This window comes from Hypomesus nipponensis, chromosome 2, assembly GCF_054491055.1.
Source record: "Hypomesus nipponensis isolate SF chromosome 2, ASM5449105v1, whole genome shotgun sequence".
NCBI classification, from domain to species: Eukaryota; Metazoa; Chordata; class Actinopteri; order Osmeriformes; family Osmeridae; genus Hypomesus; species Hypomesus nipponensis.
This window is the reverse complement of record NC_140362.1, coordinates 10,388,492-10,410,989: the sequence shown is the minus strand read 5'-3', so window position 1 is coordinate 10,410,989 and position 22,498 is coordinate 10,388,492. Positions and strand designations below refer to the sequence as shown.

The 22,498-nt window shown below is 43.1% G+C and overlaps 2 protein-coding genes across 4 annotated transcripts; one reads left to right on the top strand and one right to left on the bottom strand.

Moving 5' to 3' along the window:
• The first annotated feature begins 763 nt into the window (after window positions 1–763).
• On the top strand, window positions 764–14,587 carry LOC146300716 (collagen alpha-2(VI) chain-like). Of its 3 annotated transcripts, XM_084705063.1 has the most exons (33): window positions 764–1,782; window positions 1,888–2,140; window positions 2,336–3,074; window positions 3,196–4,016; window positions 4,203–4,728; window positions 5,099–5,733; window positions 5,983–6,003; window positions 6,085–6,150; window positions 6,238–6,291; window positions 6,394–6,438; window positions 6,545–6,571; window positions 6,724–6,750; window positions 6,843–6,887; window positions 7,161–7,214; window positions 7,429–7,491; window positions 7,629–7,691; window positions 7,849–7,902; window positions 8,985–9,020; window positions 9,103–9,165; window positions 9,259–9,321; window positions 9,399–9,461; window positions 9,550–9,612; window positions 10,138–10,188; window positions 10,275–10,310; window positions 10,430–10,492; window positions 10,573–10,635; window positions 10,757–10,792; window positions 10,926–10,971; window positions 11,068–11,220; window positions 11,384–11,586; window positions 11,775–12,018; window positions 12,145–12,183; window positions 12,320–14,587. In XM_084705063.1, exons 5-33 carry the CDS (start codon window positions 4,623–4,625, stop codon window positions 12,925–12,927), a joined length of 3,090 nt encoding a protein of 1,029 aa, XP_084561189.1. In that variant the 5' UTR covers window positions 764–1,782; window positions 1,888–2,140; window positions 2,336–3,074; window positions 3,196–4,016; window positions 4,203–4,622; the 3' UTR covers window positions 12,928–14,587. The 3 variants fall into 3 exon arrangements, with proteins under 3 accessions (XP_084561189.1, XP_084561172.1, XP_084561181.1); XM_084705046.1 differs by having other exon boundaries at window positions 2,336–4,016; XM_084705055.1 differs by having other exon boundaries at window positions 2,333–4,016.
• A 4,531-nt stretch (window positions 14,588–19,118) lies between these two features.
• On the bottom strand, window positions 19,119–22,069 carry ccka (cholecystokinin a). The gene is made up of 3 exons (XM_084669501.1): window positions 21,999–22,069; window positions 20,921–21,178; window positions 19,119–19,474 (listed from the first exon to the last, which is right to left on the bottom strand). The coding sequence occupies exons 2-3, from the start codon at window positions 21,174–21,176 to the stop codon at window positions 19,332–19,334; spliced, it is 399 nt and encodes a 132-aa protein (XP_084525627.1). The 5' UTR covers window positions 21,177–21,178; window positions 21,999–22,069; the 3' UTR covers window positions 19,119–19,331.
• Between the last annotated feature and the right edge of the window lie 429 nt (window positions 22,070–22,498).

Below are 22,498 nucleotides of genomic sequence, written 5' to 3'. Positions count from 1 at the left end.
CCTCACGAGAAAACCAATAGGCTATCTCTCAAAGAGTAGGCTATAGTAGGCCTACTCTGTCTGGCTCTGCTAATTGGATCTATCACGCAATGTGCGATTAATATTAATAACTACTTACTAACCGAGAGTGAGGTCATGCCGGGAAATATCAAACTGAGGCGTATCGAACGTATCGACCGAGCGATAGAGCGTATCGACACACAAATATTTCAGAACTTTCATCTTCAAATTCAGATACTTTAGTCAGCTTTCTAGCTCCATAGTCAATCAAATTCTGTTTACATAAAATAAACCTGCTCCCGAGCAGGTTCAAGCTTAAGGACCTGTTGCTTTGACAGCAAGTCCAAGATGAGCTTCGAAGAACCGAACAATCCAAGATCATGACAAATCGTCAGCAATCAAATCCAACTAACTGAGTTAGCGACGTACGGAGAACGGGCCCCAGAACAATCATGCACCCTCACTTAGACCTGTGAAAAAGTACAAAGTCAGTGAAGTGAATAGCTTTTGTTTAGTTATCTAGATAGGGCTCCTAGAAATGACCTTAACTCTCCTTCTATTTTCGACGTTCAAAGTTGCATGGCATTATACACTTTGGTGATATTGTGACCTCTGATCCATCCTAGTAACATAGGCACCTCCTAGTATTCCACAGTGGAAGCCGGAAAGACCTGTTGATTGTTGTGTGTTGTATTGTTATTGACTATTGTTTGATATTATCGTTGTTAATCTTTTGTTTCTTTTTGTCTTCCCAGGGAGGAGGGGAAGCAATAAGCGCAGCTAGTTCAGGCAGGGCAATCGGGCAGCACGCGTCATCCATTTATCAGGGACGTAAGGCGTCTTCTATCACCTCTTCTCTCTGCAGAGAAACTCAGTTTGTCTGTATAGCACAGGAGCTATTGAAAGAAACATACCTTGTGCAATCCTCATGGCCCGACCTGTGACTAGTTTTGGTCAAATGGACCCATTTGTCCTCACTCGACATGACTGGGATGTGAAAAACAATTGTCATCAGTCAAATGTACAGTAGTACATATGCCCTTCAATCACGTATGATGCCCTCTGCCCATTCTGTCCCTGTGAAGAAATACTGTCAGTGTCATTGTATGTTTGCACTGATGTAGTGTTTGGTGCTTGAAAAATTAATTGAGTAGTGCTCCTGTGTTTTACCTAGTGTTTTACCCTCATAACACCCCAATATCACATGAATCAGACTCATTTTAAAGGATACCATAAAAGCTGAGTCATGAATTCCCATACTCATAATAACCCCTGCCCTTGACCCCACATACAACTAATGTCCCACCAAGCAAATAAAAAGCAGTCTCATCATGTAGTAGGAATCGTCAAAGGGATTGTGAGGCAATTCCACAAATTGAACACTTTTCCCATAAGACACTTCTCCAAATAACTGTTATAACTACACCATCTAGAGGCTTTACTAAGAACTACAGTTCACTGCTCAAATTGAGTTTAATAAAGATATCTTTGGTTGATGTTAATAGATGAAAATAGCAATTGTCAAAAAGCCAAATCAAATGCAACAAATGTTTAATTAATGATAAATAATTAATGTGGATTACAAAGAAGTGGGAAACTGATCAGCAATCTCCATTCTTCACAGCAGATGCAGCTGCTTTCATGGAAGTGATGTTCTCTGCATGAGATTCCACCTTTGGTCTTCTCATCAGCAGTGCAATCGTTCAAAAAGAAAAGAAAATCCTTTCAGATGAGCTTCTACTATGTGCTGAGAGCTCCAGGACACCATTGGTAACCAACATGGTATGCACACTGTATGTTTATTGTAAATGTAACCATGTTTACGTAATAACAATTGCGAAGATCAACTTACAGGTTTTACTTTCTCCCCTCCTCCTCTCCTGAAAGCTCTCCCATAAGCAATCATGAGGCCACAGAAACATCCTCCTCCCTTCATCTTCGCTTTCTGCCTGTAAGCACCTATGGAGCCACCATGGGTCTTTGAAGAAACAGCCGTTTCTGGTTGAAGCTCTGGTTGGAGCTGGGTATCTGTGGAAGGCTGGACTAGGCTGGCAACACTGGAGACTTTCTTCAGTACCTTTTCATTCTCCTTCATCACAAGAAGGACTTTCAGGCTGGCTGCATGTTGAAGGACCTTGGGGTGAGGCTGGTCCTAGCAAAGCCTAGAGTAATGGCCAAAAATACAAACGGAAGAGAAGGCCTACAATTAATATCAGAAAATATCAAATATTAATACTATTATCAGGTTACCTAAGCTCAAGTACAAAATATTTGGATACAATTAAAGGACTGTGACTTACATGATCTGCTTGTCTCTCTCTTTCATGTCCAGCAGCAACTGGATGTCAGTGGTAGGCTGATGCCTACTGGAAGTATTCATCACAACCTTGATTCGCTTACCTGCCAGCTGCAAGAAGGTCTTGGTGACCACGACTTCCCAGAGACCATCAACAGGCTTCATCAGGCTGGTCTCAGAAGCAGAATATTTGAAGTCTCGGCTAGCCTGGTACAGGGTGGTGATCCTCAAAGGTGTCTGGAGGTTAAGCTCGGAAATAACCTTGGACAAACATGTAGGAGGCACAGACGGCCTCCTAGTGCAGAGCCAGTGGAGACCCCAGAAGGTGGATCACCTCATCATTTTCCATCTCCAGGAACATGGGTTGACACACCGGTGACCTTTTCAGCTAAGCGTGGTTGAACCTTGTGGATGAGGCTGATGAGACACTCTCCCAGCTTAAGTTTCTGGTAGTGGAGAGGGGTGGAGGCCAATGTGGAGGCTGGCAGAGGCTCCTTGCCCCACACATAAGCAACAGGCTAATGGAGGACAGAGGGACACACAATTTAAAATACACCTTTACATACAATACACACAATCCTAGTCCTGCCACAATGTGAAACTGTAATACAACTGTAATGCATGTCAAAAGTCATTTTACAAAAGCCAGTACTGTAATTACCTGCTGCAGTGTTTCCTTTAGGATTTTTTTTAGCAGTGGGGTTAGGTCTGTCCTAACAACGATGATCTTGACATATAGGCTTTGTTTAAGTTTTTGTGGAGAAAAGTGAAGCTAACGGTGGGTAACGAGCTACCCACCCTCAGAAACATCACTAACATCACAAACACGCGTCACCACCATAAACACGTATTAACACTGCCATTCGAAGTAAAGTAGGACAACGTTTTTTTGTCTCCAGGTGCCATGGTGGATCCTAGTATCGGAGTTCCATTGATGCTGGCTTTTAATAGTTCTCATGCCTGGGCTGAACTTAGAGTGGACGTACTCTGAGTTGATTTAACAAATTCAAATCAACTTGAAGAGTGAATGAGCTGGAAGAGTTCAGGGTTAGGTTCATAGTTAGTTGAACCTGTATCTATTCCATATCTACATCTCACAAGAGCTTCATTCTACTCCTTGGTAAAGTAATATAAGATCATAGCTGTTTCTGAAGGATGCTTTGACACACTGTGTCGAGTAGATGTAGTTGTGTTCATCTTACCGAGCCAAGAGAACACATGACCACTATATTTATGTTTGGTTACTTCTTCTGGCTACAGACATTGCATTTCAGTGCCTGTACAACAGATAGGATAGAAATAAAAACATATTCTAATGCTTGATGTCCACCAAGACAAAACATGTGATCAGCTATTTGTTCATAATTGTTTTAGTAATTCTTTCCCCTTTCATCATGTTAATTAAGGATGTTTACTGTGTCAGCCTATGTCTGTCAATGTGCTTTTTATTTGATCATTCAAGCCAAATCTCTCACTTGCCTGTCTGGAGTACTGTAGCGACATGCCTAGCCCCTGCTTCCCCAGCTGCACTAAGAGGACTTGATGTGATGTGTGCCATGTTGATTCAGTTCACTCATCCACTAAGCCCCTGTGGAGGTGCATGGCACGTCTTGACAGGTCTGTAGGAAGTCATACCTTCTTCTGACAGTGGAAGGACTGGGACTACATTTGAGGAACATACAGCATCAATCTAATGGAGAATTAAGATTGACTACTTCAGGTCAGTGCCATGTATGTGTTTGTTGCTTGTATTCATCTGACTACTTCTCACACAGGAAGATTGGTCCACACTCTTAGTAATCTGTTGTTCATGTCATGACGACAGAATGCAGTAGTTTGTCAAAATGACCTAAGGGTTATAGAGAATTGCACCAAAACCTTAAATTGAACACTTACCTTTTGGCAGAGACAGCTGCAGTAACGGTAAGCTACATGGGGATAGCAGACCTGTGCTCTCTCACTTTGAGGTTAGTAAAGCAATTTACCAGTTTTATATAATCTTTTGTGTCACTTTTTTGATGTTCCATTCAAGGCACATATATTTAGTAGATGTATCATACAAAAGTTATCTTGCAGAGTGTATATGCTTGAGGCATATTTTCTCAGTAAACTTCTTAATGTTTTTTTGTGGACACATCTCTACTGCCTGCCTAGGCTCTGTCTCAATTATATACAGTTCAGCAGTATACAGGTATTCATTACATGACATGGACTTAAATGCCAAAAGAAGTGTAAGAAATGTGTTTGGGGGCTAATTTTTTCTTTACAATCAAGTATTGTTTAGATTGGATCTGCTACCGCATTGACCCAACTGTCACCTGGCATCATGAGATTGGTCCTGGGAGCAGGGGTCCTGCTTCTGGGGGCCCTCCATCTGTTGGCTCAGGACCCGGATTATGACGACATGGTTATCAGGCCCAGAGACATCCTTGGTGAGGCCAAGAGAAAGGGTTCTGGGCTGGCTGATGGTGCTGACAATTAGTCAACAAGAAATGCCACTTTACACTTCAACATGACTAACATAACAAGAATGTTCAACATAATACCTTATGATTAATATATGTGTGTTTGCAAATAGTAAAATATTTGCTTTGTGTAGTCCTACATTGGGTTTATTTTGAGAAGCCCTACAGATGGACTGTAGACCTGTAAATGCTCCAATAACTATCAATAACCATATCTATTCAATAACCATACCTGTTGATTGTTGTAGTATAATTGTTGAACATGTGTATAAATACATATGGCACTTTTAGAATATAAATATAAAGCAGTAACATATTTATTTATGCTTCTGGTCAGATGCCAGCGGCCTGTGCCCGGTGAACGTGTACTTTGCCATAGACACCTCAGAGAGCGTGGCTCTGAAGGAGCAACCCTGGGGAAACCTGGTGGAGGAGCTTAAAATATTCATTAAACTGCTTGTGGAGAAGCTGGATAGGTCCCACACATCCATGTCTGTCACCCCCTCCCCATCTTCTGCCTTAAGCTCCAGCAAGATCCGCTGGGCTTATGGCGGCCTGCACTTCTCAGACCGCGTGGAGATCTTCAGCAACATTGAGACCGATACTCAGATGTTTCTGTCACGGCTACAGCTTGTTCGTTATATCGGTCGGGGTACTCACCTCGACTGCGCCTTGAGAAACATGACGGCTCAAGTGCGTTTTGCCGGTCGCAATAGGAGACCAAGGTTGCAGTATGGCGTGGTGCTGACAGACGGATACATCACAGGAACACCTTGCGGTGGGGTCCAGCATGCCGCAGAGGAAGCCAAGGGGGCGGGCATGAAGATATTTGTGGTGGCTACAGACAAGGAGACAGTGGAGAACGAGCTAAAACAGATTGCTAGTCCACCTGTGGAGGTGTACAGGAGAGACTACCTGGCATATCCCAGCACCCCCCGTCAGGCAACAGTAAACAGCATAGCTGAGAGCATAGTAAGTCCATATTGGGGCACTAGTACCATGCCATGGTACTAGTGCCATAAAGGCACTAGTACTAAATCAGTGACAGTTCAAAGGAACAATACCGCTGCAGTACCTCTATACATGCTTGTTAGATAGGCTGAGACTCAAAAAAGTAGCCTTGCTGGTCCATCGCCTTAATGTGAGAGTGGAGCACCAACATGGATGCATGTTGTATTAGACATCAGTTCGTGCTTGACTTACTGTAATTTATTTTCCCAGGTTAAACATGCCGAATATGAGGTAGGTAAAACTATGGTTAATTAGCACTTAGTCTGAACACTGAAAACCTACTGTTATTGAAAACACTGTGGTTTTCACCAGTGCCAGGTACCCATGTGTGTCCAAAGAGATGGATTTCCTGGTGAAAAGGGGTATAAAGGAATGAAAGTAAGCAAGCTTTAACTATGTAATTATTGATGTACTGTATATTTTCAATAGTTAGAACGAGCAGACAGATGATGCCTTTGTCCGTAGGGCGAAAAGGGAACTGCGGGTGCAATCGGAGACCCTGGTCTCCCTGGACAACAGGTAAGATCAACCATAGCAGTAATACAGCTGATCTGGCAACTTGAACCGTGAAAGATACTCATGATACAATTATTGACTTGTGGTTGAAATATGTTTTCACAGGGGGACCTTGGTGTTGAGGGACCAATTGGTTTGCCTGGTCCAAAGGTGAGAAGGCAAAGAGTACTGAATGATAGAACTATACTGAATTCATCCATGTGTTGCTTTATTAGAGCAATTTCTCATACATGGGGAATGTTTACTCTTTCTACAGGGATCTCCTGGACTAAAAGGAGAAAAGGTAAGACCTTGAAGAGGTTGCAGACTACGCTGACCTCCCCTGAGATTTGATCTAGTTCTGAACTTGTCCTGAATTTCACCTAAAGTGCTACTGAGGTCGTTGAAGTCATTCAATAAAATTGCTTTCTAAGAAATTGTTATTCTGTTTGACAGGGGGATTTTGGAACTTCTGGGACAAAGGTACATAGTTCTATCTTCAGCCTCCTGGTTTAGTTGTTGGTGTGTTACATTGTTGTTATCTGTCATACTGATGGACTCATGATCTTTTTTAGGGTCAAAATGGAGCTGCTGGGTATGATGGCATTGAAGGAGAAAAGGTTTGTCTCCTTTTCATCTGTTTTTGAGAGCACCTGTACAAACCTGAATGAAAGATTTGGTCAGAGGCATATGGGGTCCTTTGTGTGCATCCGTGTTATATTTTTTACATTTTGGAATTGAAAGCCAGTAGACCCTCCAGCACCCAAAAGATTAGGCTTGTTAGTGTGCATGTTACCTCTAGTTCTGCTATATGTGTTCATGTCAGCTCATTTACTCAACACGCTCCAGTGATGATCTTATCTGACAAGAGAAAACACTTTTACCTTTTGCAGGGAAAAACTGGCACCATGGGTACGCCTGGATGTAAAGGAGACCCTGGCATGCAAGTAAGATGTGAAACATCTCAACAAGCATTTCTCTTGCCAAGATTACGTGATTGTACTGTATGCCTCAGCTTGTAGTTTATTAGACATTGAATAGGGATTCTGTTACAGACAATGCCTTAGTCAGTGAGTGTTTATCTTAATCTTATTTTTAAGTCTGGGAGAAACAGTGTCAATGATATCAATATGGTTTTATTTCCCTTTTATTTCATCTTAGGGAGATCCAGGTTCTCCTGGGGACTTTGGGGTCAAAGGTGAAGCAGGAACAACAGGTGAAAAGGTATGTGGTGTCTTTCACTTCCATGAATAAAGCACCTCAATAAATGTTTGATCATTTTCCCAATACTGTACTTTTGAAAATAACTTTTATGTTGTTTTAACTTTTTGTGTGGTTGTGCTGTATCGTGTTCTGGACAGGGTGTTGCTGGGTGGAGTGGGAGACCAGGAGCTCAGGGGGATCGTGGCAGGCCAGGGAAAAAAGTTTGACATAATCAGAACATTATTAAACATTGACGGAGAGGATTTTCATGATCACACATACATATTCATTTTCACACTAACATATATACATATTCAATATACTGTATATTCCAACAGTATCAATGCATCTCGGCAACACAGACTCAATCTGTTGCAGGGTATCTCTGGCTATGCTGGAAACACAGGTCTGTCTGGAAGAAAAGGAGCAAAGGTAGAGTATCTCTCTCTTTAAATGTCTTTGGCTGATTAACTACATTCTTTCATCCAAACCATTATACAAAATTCCTGAATGGAAAGACAGAGGGGCAGAATCTAGGGAAAGAGCATGACCTATCAGAATGAACCCTTGGACATTCCAGAAGATGATGTGTGTCTGTTGTGGTATAGCACCGAGTGGACCCAAACGCAGCACAGATACAGAGGCAGGAGTAAGTCTGAGGTGATTTCATTGGGGGCGTAGGCTGGAGGTTGAGAGGGGGCAGGCAGGCAGATGAGAAAACAGGACTGTGAACTCGCGGGTCGGCAGGCAGGCAGGCAACAGGCACACGGTGTATGATCCTGGGCACAAGAAGAACAGGTTAGTGAATGCAAAATAGTTCAAGTAGTAGACCAGTACTTGACTGATCTTGAAGCACATACTCCTATGGTATCTGTGACAACGATCTGATGAGGAGTGGTTGGAAAGCCAGGGTTGAAGCACTGCAAGAAGATGAAGTAATGGGTGACAGGTGTGGAGGTTTTAGGCAGGACAACACACAAACATAGGGGAACCAGCAGAGGGTGTAAAAGGGACAGGGACTTGACAACTGCAGTGGCCGACTGCAGTGGCCGTAACAGTGTCTGTGTGTGTTCTTGTGTCGCCACTTCCTGCTCTTGTGTGTCACACTGCATGATTAATAAATTGTCTTTGTCTTAACCCATTTTTGGACGGCCTGTCTGATGACTTCATAGAGACACAGAAGGAGGAAACACACAGTGCTCACTTACATATTTTACCACAGAAATAAAATAATTTCTCATATAAATTATGGGGGTAAATAAGTCTGAAACATTTTATATACATTCAGATAGAGAGAACTGAGATGTTGTCTTAACCCTGGTATCTTTAAAGGTAGGTTATGTATCATTCAATATGACACATTTACATGTTCTTTTGTAGATTCAGGTGAGTAGAGTTCAATGTCATCGTCATGTTTTTAATAACACCTTATGGCATCTCTAGGATTGGTTAGATCACCACTTCATATGATCAAGAGGTCCATTCCACCTTTAACAACAATGTCTGTCCCATAGGGCCAGCCTGGACCGGCAGGGGCTCCAGGAGATGATGTAAGTGCTAGATGGATGATAGTCATCTTTGGTTGCAACAGGGTATATTGAACTTGTTTAATTTGAAGGTCCTGTTTTCCAGGGCATCAAAGGGGATAGTGGAGATGCTGGTCCACGGGGGAGGACAGGCAGAAAAGGAGCCAAGGTACTCGCACAATCCAGATTCAATTTACAGCCACAAATAATGTCTATGATTGGATACACCATAGTTTGTTTTCACTGTCTGGTTTACTTTCAGGGAGAGCTAGGGCCGGAGGGTGAAAGGGGACTCACAGGAGACAAAGGAGCAGCAGGCTCCACAGTGAGTCAACCTCTAATGAATCCCATAAAAAGCTACCTGTGAATATGAGTCAAGTGAATCATTTTGTCTTTTGCCAGGGTGCCCCAGGTTTCCCAGGGGTCCGTGGTCCAGCAGGTGACAAAGGGGAGTTGGGAGCTCCGGTATGCATCCATAGACCGTATAACTTCTCTCCGGCTATGTGGACAAGCTCTCCCACTAACAGTCCACTCGGTCTCTGCGTTTCTCCAGGGTTCCCAGGGACAGATAGGGGAATTTGGACCCAGAGGAGATGCAGGGGGGCCAGGGGCCAAGGTGAGATGGTCTAGCTTACCCACCCACACTCTTCTTAGTCCTCTATAAGCATGAGACTTTTAAACCCACACTTCGCCAAAAGATCACCAGGACACTCTTGGTCAGATGGTAAACACCTGGGCTTGGTGAGTGAGTGACTGAGGTTTATCTCCGAAACAGCACCACTTTACCTTACTTACAGATTCCAACAGACGTCAGTATTGATACAAAAGAGGGAATGTTGAGGTAAGGGCACAGTAACATGGTTTGCAGAATCAAGACCCCCTTTGAAAAACAGTGACTGAGTGGTAGATGGAGATGACGGCTTTGTTGAGTGTTGACATGCACGGTCTCACATCAATGACAAATCTTCCGTCACACACACAAATCCTCCGTCTCAGAATGCAGGAGAGTTAGACCAGTTTAAGTACTGTGTCATCCATCAAAAGGGGGAAAAGGCTATTTTATCCAAAAGCAAGACATTGTTTTTTTTGCCTCAAAAGATCATAAATAATACATGGTTTATGTCATTGTATTGCATTCAAGGGAGACAAAGGAAAAGATGGCTACAACTACGCAGGACCCAGAGGTGAACAGGTATTTATCTAAACCAATGATTTACTTCGCCTTGCTTTTGACTGTCAGCTCCGTCTTGAAACTCATTGCTTCTCCCACCTTCTCAGGGTGACAGAGGAGAACCTGGCTTACTTGGCTTGCCGGTAAACTGAAATGCTGCCTACATTTAATACAGTTAATATACAGTACACCTCCCCCTCAAAAAAATGTATGCATCGTAACTGTAACTGCATGTATCTTTCCATAACATTGACCTGCACAGGGCTCCAGAGGGTACTATGGTGAGAAAGGAGAAGAAGGGTCCAAAGGAGGGACAGGAGAGCCAGTGAGTGTTGAAAAGCAGAGTGGTGTAAGCGCAGCAAGTTCTGTTGATGTTTTTTGTGTAATTCCCCTACCTTTCCATAGGGAGAGCCAGGGCTTGAGGGGAATCCAGGAGACAGAGGGATAAGAGGTCCGCCTGGGTCTTCAGTGAGTGACTCACCATAGACATGCAAACCCATATTCCAATGACGCACTGACACTGTAAATTGTCTATTCAACACCATTTGGCACTATTTTGTTACACAGTAGCTTTTGCAATTGTCTGTAGGGATCCCCTGGCCCACGCGGACATTCAGCACTGACTGTGAGTAATGAACATTGTAGAGAATAGAATGACAACAGACTAATGTACAACAGGCAGGTGTAATAACCTACATGTATTACATATCCTCTTCTGGAGGAAGAGAATACTAAGCAATATCATCTTGGCTTGGCAGGAGTGTGAACTCATGGGACATGTAAGAGAAACATGTGGATGCTGTGGTAAGAACTTTTACTGTTAGTTACGACAACCAGCTGTCCAATGCTTTGAATATAATACCCATAACAAGCTTCTAAGTGTTTCTGCATCTTTTGCAGACTGTGTGAAGACGTGTCCTCCTCTCGACCTGGTGTTTGTGATTGACAGCTCTGAGAGTATAGGAAAAACCAACTTCAGCCTGGCTAAGAACTTTGTTCTTAGTGTGGCAAACAGACTGGGGTCAATGGCCAAGAACAAAACTGATGTATCAGGTAAATACAAAATGTTTTTTTTTTATTGTCTCTTCAAAGATTGCCTGATTTCCATTTACTATTTCCAAAAATCAAAGCTACCGTAATTTACAGTGCTTCTAAAGGAAACCAAATATTGATAATTTGGGGGGTTTCAAATTCTTGTTCTGTAATTCGATGGCAGGGTCCCGTTTTGGCGTGGTCCAGTATAGTCACCTCGGAGCTGTTCAGGCTATCCGGATGGATGACAAGACTGTGACCTCTTTGACCTCCTTCAAGGTCAAGGTCAAGGCCTTGGAGTGGATTGCGGGAGGCACCTGGACCCCATCCGCCCTGAAGTACACCTACGACAACCTGATTGTCCCCGGGCGCAGGCCCGGGATCAAGGTACCCTCCCCTCTCTTCAAGGCTTCCGTAACACATTGGATAAAGGACACTCCTTTCTTTCTATGTCTACTCTGATTGCCTCCAGCATCTTTAAATTAATTAAGTGTGATAGAAATCCCCCTAATTGCTGCTGTGCTAATGTGATTTGAAGTTCAACATGATTTGATTTGATGGTATTTTATCTGAAGGTAATGGCGATAGTCATCACGGACGGTCGGTACGACCCTAAGGATCTGGACAGTCTGGGGTCTCTGTGTGGCGGGGTGGATGTGTACGCTGTCGCCATAGGTGACATGTTCAAGACCGGAGCTGAAAGGCAGAACCTGGAGAGGATAGCCTGCAACATGACCGACCGGGTGAAGACCTTGAGCGTGTACGCAGAGCTGACAGCGGAAGACTTCCTGGAGGAGGTTGAACAGTTGCTTTGCCCAGGCAAGTCTGCCGTCACAGATGTATGTCAACAAAAGCGAGGCCTTTCTTTGCTTTCTAACTTCACATGTCACGGAATATGATGGATAGTTTTCAACCAATTCCGATTCCTCATTTACACTTCTTCAGATCCAGAGACGATCTGTCCGGACCTGAAGTGTGCCCCGGGTAAGTACAACATTTGACTTTGGAATGCTGTTCACACATGCTTCCTCACACATACCTCCCACACTCACAGACATATACAGTAGATTTATGAGGTAACACCTAATTACATAATCAACACGGCTGTGTTTTATCACAGATATCAATGTAGCTCCCCTGGTCCAGCGCCCTGTCGACATCCTGTTCTTTGTGGATGGCTCTGAGCGAACAGGGCCAGGAAACTTCCGGACCGTTCTGGGCTTCATCAACAAACTGGCCCAGGAAATCCCTCTGTCCAATGGGGACTCGGACCCAAAGGGGGCTCGCTTTGCTGTCCTGCAGATTGGAGGGGAACAAGACCCAGAAGTCCTTCTAGACTTCTCCTACAGTACCAGCAGCATCAGCTCCCTGGCCTTCCAGGCTGTGTACCGAGATTCCTCTGCCAGACTAGGAGGCGCCATCCTCTACGCTGTTAAGAACCTGGTCGTGAGCCCCGGAGGCCGGTTCCGAGGAGTCCGTAGAAATGCTGAGATATTTTTTGTGTTTGTCACCGACGGGGTGGTGTCTGATAGGAACATGGTGCAGGCAGTGGAAGCCATGAGGAAAGCCAATATAGTCAGCATGGCAATTGCAGTGGGCCCTGAGTTAGATAGAGCCAGGCTTCTGCAGCTTACTTTAGGGGACACATCTCTCATCTTTAACCTGAAGAGCTTTAAGGAAATGAATGCTCCAGGTGTTGTGAGGTCTATTGGTCGTTGTCTCGGTTAAGCAAAGTTGTTTTGTCTCTGCTGCTCTTTGTCAAAAAAGACAGTGATATACTGACCTAGAGGGTATTACAGTTTTTCTCAATCGCTTTGGATCAAATCTCAAATGTAAGTACAATTGTTATTGCTCAATAACTACATGCACATGACTTGGTCAAAACTGATGAGTTCATTCTCCGTGACTCTTCACAACTTCTAAACATTCTTTCATCGTGTGAGCCATCACATGCAAAATAATCCATTCAATTATAATAAAGAATATATATTCTCTAAATATGTATAACATGGAATGTTTGTGATGTCTGCTAAATTGGCAAATTACCTGCAAGGTAACATGAAATAGGAATCACAACCTAACCAATAAACCAATCTTTTTTTTCTTGCATGGATGTCAATTTGTGAACATTTTCTGTTGACTATATATGACTTTACATGTAAGAAATATGTAAACATTTACGTGCAAATATGAATTTTCTGTTTACGTGTAATGCATTGCTACAAAATGTGTTACTGTATACATGTAATGGTTCGCTTGAATGCTCTAAATTAAAGATGCAATGAGTGAGCAAACGCACACAATACGGCAACACAATGCATAAGTAAGCACACGCACACGAAAGGAAACAGCAGTGAGGTTTCACGGCAATCAACACTTATAGCCAAAACATAGCTGGGCATAAATACAAACCATCTAATTAGGGCCCTCACCGTACACCCACAATTCGACCAAACAAATCATACATAGGTTAAAAAGATACAATAAAACAGGGGATTCGCAGTATAACCAGTTCGTATTACCCCACGTCACACGGATCGCACAGCCTTATGATACCACCAATATGCCACCAATGTCCCCCTCTTGCTGTGCCAACATGCCCCTTTTAAGGGACTTGTCCTTAAATAATTGGCATTGATTGTCTATCAGAAGCAGCTGCTGCCTGGCCACCTACTGGAGGACCTGAAGGCTCGACAGCATGTATTACATACATACAAATGTGTATATCCTTTTTATGTGTACCACAGTGTTCTACAGTACTGACTTTCCCAGTAAACCTTTACCAATTGTTGAAATCAGTATCTTAAATGCTCAGCATTATACACAAAAGCAATATACTTGACAAAACTGACATTCTTGTATTGTACAGTAGGCAGTCAGTGTCAACCAAGAAGTTGAACAAAAATGAAATTTGTATTAAACATTTTCAGAGTTGACTGCCATAGTAAAAAATCTTCTAATATATATTTTTTAGTTTTGGTGGCATTGGCCAATTTACTGACAAAATACTGTTAGAGAATTTGGAAGAGTATTTCCAAAAACGAGCCAAAGGGATTGAGATAAACTGTAACTCTGAGAGAATTGTTTGTTAGACTGAATGCTTCAATTTATGGTGCTGGGTAAATACAAATACAAGTTCAAATAAACCATGTGTGTTATCATGGCCTGTCACACATACAGTACTGTGTACTTTATTTCTCTTTCCATCAATTTCCCTTTCCATCTTCCCTTTCCATCCCTTTCCATCTCATTTCCTCTCTCTATTATCACAAATCATTAACACGTCTTGAAAGATAAGCAACTGAGTATCTGACACCAACGATGTGTATATTGAAAGTGATCTTGTCTGTATCTGTAAAGTCAGTGTACAAAACAATGGATGGGTCTTGTAATTCCATGAATTTATCTGATCTGTTTTGACATTTGTTTTGTGTCGCCAGGAAGAGCAGAAAACAGACGAGGTTGGAACTTAGCTTGACAGTAAAGAGTTTTGACTTTCAGAATAAATGCTGGAATACAGTTGGCAATGAAAGGAGTGACCTGATTTTACCTTTTTGTGTCACAACCGTTGTCTGGATTAACACTCATTTAATAATGAAGCATAACTATTTGGGCTTACACTATTACCAATCCACTATGATCATAGTGAGTGTAACTGTTCTTATATCTCTATTTTTCCCACTGCAGAAAGATTAGATTTACAGAAATTCCTAAACTAATGAAGACCCATTAGATTTTGAACAAATATTTAATAAATATACGTATACTTTGTTTTATTTGCAGATCGACTAGTTGTTCAAAGTTAAGAAAATTATCAACAGTTATCAAGAAGTTCTTAGCCACAACTAACACTAATTCATAAACATGATGCTGGACTGCTGCAGCTAATTGGCCAGTCTGGAGCCCAGGGAACATCTATGGGTGGCCCACACATCATTGAACAGCTGTCTCTGAAGGAAATCAGAGACTGGATCAGGCTGGATCGGCCCCAAAAGCAGACTCCAAAATATGCGTCTTTCCTCCTTTTATTCGAAGTAGAAATTATATACAAAAAAGCAGATTGTCCAAAAGCATAGCCAAGGAACTCTGTCGCATGTAAGAGTAAAACTAAGCACAGAACTAATAATCCAAGCCACAAAAAAGCACAGAACAAACAAGGCACAGGTGAAAACATTATGTCATAATGAGAACAGATTAACAGATCCAAAACCAAGAAAACACAGTGAGGGCCTCTGGTGGCCAACAAAGGGTCACAACCCTGACAGATATGTGCGATATGATGTGAAGTTGCTGGGACATTGTTAGACAAAGGTTTAAAATTTACGATTTTTGTCTCAGTTCAAGAGCTTACCCTTCCTTCTTAGGGAGCCATGCAGCTGTCTCAACAAGCAGAGGGTTCTGCAAACAAAACCAGGAAACCTTTCAAATCATGTTACCAGAACACAATCTCCAATCCACACCAGTTTAAACGTTTTTTCTTCTAATGGAGTAGTACCTTAACGTGCTGGGAGGAACTGGCATCCTCTCCTCCTCCTTCTCTTCCAGGTGCTTGGTTACAGATGTGGTGGTGGATATGAGGCCATGGTAGTACACACCCCGGGCCACAGTTATTTCCATAGCTTTGGTCACTGTTGCTATGCCATCCAGGTTTTCACTGTCACACATCACCGTCTCAAGGTTCTCGAGGGAATCATTGAGCTTTGGCTGCATGTCACCCTCAACACCGTCTACCATGGTCTCCAGAAAGCGATGGGTTTTGAAGACCTGGGTCTCGGCCTCGGAAATCGAGACTGTGATCTCAAGGTACCTAGCAAAGTATTGCAGCACTCCATCACACAGGTGATTGTGCAGGTCCATGGGATGAACATACTCATCTCCAAAGATGAGCAGCAACTGTTTGAGGACCACAGCCCTCAAAGTGCCCTTGCTGATGACACTAGTACTGGGGGAAGGGCGGTCCCTCTCTCTGGTGACAACGATTCCTCCGACCAGGCGGGATGGAATGATGGGAGCAGCGATGGTGCCGTCAGGCTGCTCAGAGGTCTGCTGGGGATCAGCAAGCTTTTGACCTCTGGAGCTGTCGCCTGATCTGATGTCCACTGCGGCAATGCTCTAGGCCAAAGAGATGGCCAGGGTGACCTCGCTGGACCCTTCGGTTAGCTTGGCGCGGAGCTGATCCAGACTCATACTGAATCTGGCAGACCTACTCTCAAGCTGGTTGTTGTTGACTTTGATGGAGATTAATTTCCCCAGAGCTAGCATGGTTTGGTGTGGCAGGTAACTGGAAACCTTTGAGCCATAGATCCTAGCTAGTATGTCCCTGCTAAGCTTCCTGACAGAGGCCTGGCTCACCACCCTAGGACAGTCCTCCTCCTGAAGGATGGAATTATCCATGGTTTTGACCGTCAGGCTGGTGGAGGATCGTCCCTGAGAGGGTCCAGTTGGGGTCAGGACCGTTGAGGCTATGGAAGAGTCCTGCCCTTTCAAGACATCACTGGTCGTCACCACACTAGAGGCACCAGCCTCACTGAGGATTTGGATGGCAGCAATATCATGTAGAGGAGGTCCATCTGAAGGTCCACTGTGATTCTTCAGGGCTGGTGAGGGCTGGTGTCCTCCAAGGCTGTCAGTACTTTTTCTCTGATCACCACGGCTTGAGATAGTCCCAGAGGTCTATATTGGGGAACCCATCTGGAGTCATCCATGTGCATGTGTGGTACGATAGGTAGGTACGCTACTGAGATAGGCTAGGTTCATAGACAATAGATATTCTAAAAATTGTTTTGACAAATTATTAAATTACTAATATTGATTGGCTTTGTACATACATCCAAAGAACAATTTGACTTGAAATGTACATTTGAGCATAGCCTATTGTTGATAGATTTTTTATAACAAAAAATGAAAAACCCTTGAGTCTGTGGTAAATTGATGTAAAAAATGTGGGTGTCAACATGAAAAGTATTTCACTTTACAGTGCTCACATGGCGTAATTGCACTATTTCTTTCCACATGGTGGCAGTAAATAACAAGACCACCTTAATGGTGCCGCAAACTCATCTGAACAATCAAAAAACGGTTATTAACATAAAATGGAAAAGCAGCACAAGTAACATATACGAATAAATCGTAATATTATGAAAACATTTCATATTTCTACATTTTTCTAACCATGTTTTGATTTAATAAATGTATTTAACGTGTATAAGTTCCATTAACTTATGTTTACATTTAGAGTCTATGGCTACTAGCTTTTATTTTTCAAAAGTAATTATGTACAGTAAGGATAATTTCCTTGACAGCCAATAGGTAACAGCCTTTAGCTGCAGTAGTAAGAGTTTGGCTGTTAGCAGAGTAGTTGAGTCCACATTGTAGATGTTGTGGCATTCATACAGTGTCTTGGGTGCATAAAAAAAATTAAATAAACAATAACACAAAAAAGTTGTTATGATGTGGTGTTAAGTTAGTACCAAAGGTTTCCCCTCTTATCCATTCTGTATGGAGAGGCATACTGAGGATCAATAACATTGCAATAAACCTGAATAAAACCAATCAATAAAAACGTTGTTGGGTAAAAAAAGTAAGTTATGGTATAAAACAAACTCAAGACCTTTATTCATTAGCTACAGGAGTATTTTCAAACATAATCCAGTGTGTTGGTTTCTGGGTATATCTCAGTGTCTTCCCTCCTTGCCTATCCATGTGGGGGTGTGCCCAAAATAATGGGTCTCTAGTCTAAATGGTTTTATACAGTAGTACAAACCCAGCTTCAAGCTCATGTGTCCATTTTCTGTGGACCCAACCACCTGACCAAATCATCCACCATCAGGTAATTGCCCCGACAGAAGCACCAGATGTTTTATGTTTTTCCAGATTTTATTGGTATGCTTTATTGTACAACAGAGCCCTCCCTGTCTTTCTCTCCCCTGCTACCCTTAGCAGCCAACACCTGTTGCTTGTGAATTAAATCAGTTCATTGTGGGACACCTGTGTCAGTGGCAACGCGGTGGCGCTAGCCCACATTATCCTTCCTAAAGCTCATGCCGGCCTTGGCTGCACTGCTATTGTCCTACCCTGCACCCAAGTGCACTCTATCCAATATTTGTTAAGCAGTGTGGATTTTAATGTAAAACCTATTTCCATTCTTTATTCGCATCTCCCTTTCCCCTCTTCCTCTTGGTTTGTCTCCCTAACCCCTTTGTCATTGTTTTCTGTTTAGTAAGTGAGAGATGATATTGCTACGACGATCATGCGACGATCACCCCCTGATACTGCATCTGAAAAATGAGATAGGGAGCGCTCTGTTTGAGCTCTCGCTCAATAACATTATACCTGAGAGTAATGGGCTGCCAGGGGTACAATAACCGAGATCGGCTTTGGGGTATAATTCCACACTGAAATTCAATAAATGCTTATCTACAGACACACATAGATGCACGCACACACACAGACACCCTATCTTATTTTGAATTGTTACATTTCAATGGACTATGCCATTTCTCTCTCTCTCTTTCTCTCTCTCTCTCTCTCTCTCTCTCTCTCTCTCTCTCTCTCTCTCTCTCTCTCGCCCCTTCTATCGGTGACCAAGGAACAATGTGTGTGACAACCGCAGTTCCGACCTAATAGAAAAGCAAATATGAGTCACATGAGATGTTATATAACCACTTCATTTGGGACAAAGGGAACAAGAGCTGCTAAATGAACCTGCTAAATGCACAGACCACAAAGCACTCAAGGCTGAATACAGGGGCCAATGGCTGAGTGTTTGGACACAGTATGGAGAAGGCTTGTGTGTGTGGATGCAGGAGCGCTTTATTCTACAACAACCTGGTATCTCTGTGTTTAGAATACAAGCAGATTTCACCCTGTAGATGGTCAGAGACAGAAACCAAATGAAAAAAACAACTTTTTTTTCTCTCTCATTTTTTTTCTTTAAAAATCTGTTTACATACATTTATATTGCTTCAAATATCTGGTTTACAAACAAATTTACATCAAATACATAATAAATATAGATTTTGGGATGATAATTCTTGCTTCCATGACAATTTTTGGGATGATTTGGGGGTGTTTGCGCAGCAGGTGTTGTGTAGCAGGATCCAGGGTCAAAGACCAGGGCTCAGGGTCACGTTTTATGAGGAGTACTCGTACTCCTCAGCACTCCGACGGCCAAAATCCATCCAGCCCAGATAGTCCCGGTCCTTTATTCTGTGACTGGGCCCGGGCCCGCTAGCTCGGCTGCTGACGGACATGCTTCTTGGGGGCTGGAACCCACCTAGAAACACAGGGAGGACCAAGATTCTTGATTAGGACACTCACCAGATGCCAGATAGGTCTTACATCCTAAATACAGAGGACAAGGAAGCATGAAATGTGTTCCCTTCGACCTGGGAGAAGGCTAAATGAAGCAGAACCGTGATGTATCTGTAACGCTAGCCATATCTCCACATATTGATCAGTCCCATAATTTCTTCTCTCTCTACTTCCTGCCAGTTATGTGTATGTGTACAACACTGGACGGAGCAACACATTGTCTCAGCTCATTATCAGTACCCCAGGGACGCTGCTCTGAGTTCAGGCATTTCCACAGCCCCAAACTCCCTCTAAATGGCTCAGTGCGGAGCTCAGACAGGCTTCAACCATGGAGGATACATTATCTGTGAACCACAAAATTAACCAACTCTCTCTCTCTCTCTCTCTCTCTCTCTCTCTCTCTCTGTTTACAGTCGATGTGCTGTTGAAGGCTAGCTCTGCCACTTATGTAAAGGCGTCTGTAAGAGGCACACCCCATCCCCCTTTTTCCATGATGCTCATTATTATTGAATGAAAAAACAAAAAATACAGTAGATATATAATACAATAATAAAAGAATTGCAAATATTATGTCAGTAATGTCTCAATTGTGTTTAATCTTCTCTGAAAAAGTGTATCCATCCACCATCCAGTGTATCCATTGGCTTTCTATTTGATAGTGGGATTTAATCAACGGCAAATGTATTGTATATGATAGTGATGATGATTCCCCATTATTAGGGCATATTTTGATGAAATCCTGGTTGATATGTTTTACATCCCTGGCTGCACCCATAGGATACTCAGCAGCATGATATGGATGGTAGCAGAAAGCCAGCATGCAGAAACAAACAACGACACATGATGACAGAGGAAGAAGAGCTGTGAGGAGACAAGGATGTAAGGGATGCAAAATAAATGGAGTGAGGGGGGGGGTCTTTCTCCAAGATGTCAAGCGTCTTTATGTTCTGCGATGTGATGGATTCTCTGGAGGGCAGGATTCTTTTCAGTCTGAATGATCTTTTCCATCAACAATCCCCATCTTTCCAGTTGCATAACTTCTCTTCATCCACCCCTCTCTTTCTCCTCCCTTTCTCCTCTCCTCCTTTACACTACGAAGGAACAACAGTCTATACTAGAAGTAAGGGGCACCAGAGGAGAGGATTGAGCCAGTATTTGTCTCAATATTTATCCTTTTTTACAGAGGCAGTTGATTAACTGCAGTCCATGTGTTAATTTGAGGGTGTGTGAGGATTAACAAGTAGTTGTGCTGTGGTTTAACTAAGCAATATAACTGCAATCTTTGTACTGACAGACGGGCCATCCCAAAACCCTGTTCTCCCCACATTCACATCCCACCATAACCCACATGCAACCTTTTAAAATATGAAAGCCTGTGTAATGGAGTTCCTGATTGGCCACCACTCACCTTTCCTGGATATCAATCTGGCCAGTAGCTGGCTGAGACTGGTGCGAGAGTCCTCTTCCTCATTGGGTTTGGAGTAAGGGGTGAGCTGTCCTGCGGGCACTGCTGAGCGGGCTTGGCGTGTGTGTGTGGACAGAGCGATGTCCAGTTTGGGGGGCTCTGCTCGGCCCAGGTCCGGGTTTGGTGAGTGAGATGGCCGTCCCAGGCTACTGCTGGCAAGGGCGGCGAGGAGAACACACACACAGATTCCAGCGTTCATTGCTGACAGAAATAGAGACACAGGTTAGGACAGACATTCTTAATTTCTTCATCTACAATTGTTATTTTGTTTTTATTTTAATTTCATAATTATTGAAATATTTATTGAGATAAAACCACAATGAAAATAAATGCATTTTTATTATATCGATTTAATCAGGAAGTAAAGAAATGCTCATTCCAATAAACTGAAGTGTCTCTCCCTCCTTCTCCTGCAATTTTACCAATTCATCCATCCTGACTAATCAATGGTTCTCTCTGTCATCATATAACCTGAGGAAATGGCTGGATAATCAGCTAACAATCCATGTTAATGCCTCCACCCTCCAGTCCCGAGTTAGTCCAAAGATCTTCACAGATACACCTTAATCAACGATCACTCATCCTCAATGGACCCCCTATTAATACATGTTGTTTAAAAGGGTACCACATGTTGAACATTTTGAGACGACTGTTTAAATAAGGCACAAACTGGTTTGCACACGGGATAAACAGTATCAGTTGTAGAAATACATCTCAAAACCATTTTAAAACATAAGCTAAATTACCAATAAGCAGCTAGTGGTGATGGATGGATTCAATTTTGAAACCGGAAGCTAGATGTTTATCTGAATCATACTCTCACTTACAACATGTCGCTTTTTTCCATAAAAATGTATCAAACACGAAACTAGGAGAACCTTCCAGATAAATAAAACAAGCGGCAAACACCAAGAACATCTCTCATTTTGTGAGAAAAGTACTGATTCGAAGTGACCAGTTAACTTTAACTACAACCACACCAACAAAATGCAGGTAGGAAGAAGCCAGCATACCCTCTTACCTTCACTTTTCAGACAGCCCCACAGTGAATGAAGAGAACAGGAGAGGTTGAGAGGTACAGTGGTAGAACAGGCTGAATGAGGGAAGTTCTCCTGGAGGTGGAGGAGAGGTCCTTATATAGCCGAGAGGGAGGGGCTGGCCCACGTCCCTGGAGCAGAGGGCTGGCGCATCCTGTCATCTGTTTGCGCATCGCTGACGCAGTAGAGGGACAGACGCACGCTAGCTGCTGCCTCAGTAAGACCCACCCTGGAACCCCCCCCCACACACACACACATGCACACACATACACTTACACACGGCACTAATGCACAAGCGGACACACATGCACCATCTCTCAACCAGGGAATGACAACAGGGAGAGGGCAAAGGTCATAGCAACCACTTCTAAAGCAATGTAACCCCACCTCCCCTCACTCACATCCACACAAACACCCACAAAGACTCCAACAAACACACTTACAGACATCCTTTGGTCCTCGACCCCAGCAACCTCCCACCCAC

What these genes read in the sequence shown, in the direction of transcription:
- LOC146300716 (XM_084705063.1), top strand. Translation starts at nt 4,623, where the DNA reads ATGAGATTGGTCCTGGGAGCAGGGGTCCTGCTTCTGGGGGCCCTCCAT. An exon ending in CAGGCAGAAAAGGAGCCAAG is followed by an intron (nt 9,166 to 9,258) that starts GTACTCGCACAA and finishes GTTTACTTTCAG; the next exon opens with GGAGAGCTAGGGCCGGAGGG. An exon ending in GGACCTGAAGTGTGCCCCGG is followed by an intron (nt 12,184 to 12,319) that starts GTAAGTACAACA and finishes GTTTTATCACAG; the next exon opens with ATATCAATGTAGCTCCCCTG.
- ccka (XM_084669501.1), bottom strand. Translation starts at nt 21,176, where the DNA reads ATGAACGCTGGAATCTGTGTGTGTGTTCTCCTCGCCGCCCTTGCCAGC. An exon ending in CAGATTGATATCCAGGAAAG is followed by an intron (nt 19,475 to 20,920) that starts GTGAGTGGTGGC and finishes CTGTGTTTCTAG; the next exon opens with GTGGGTTCCAGCCCCCAAGA.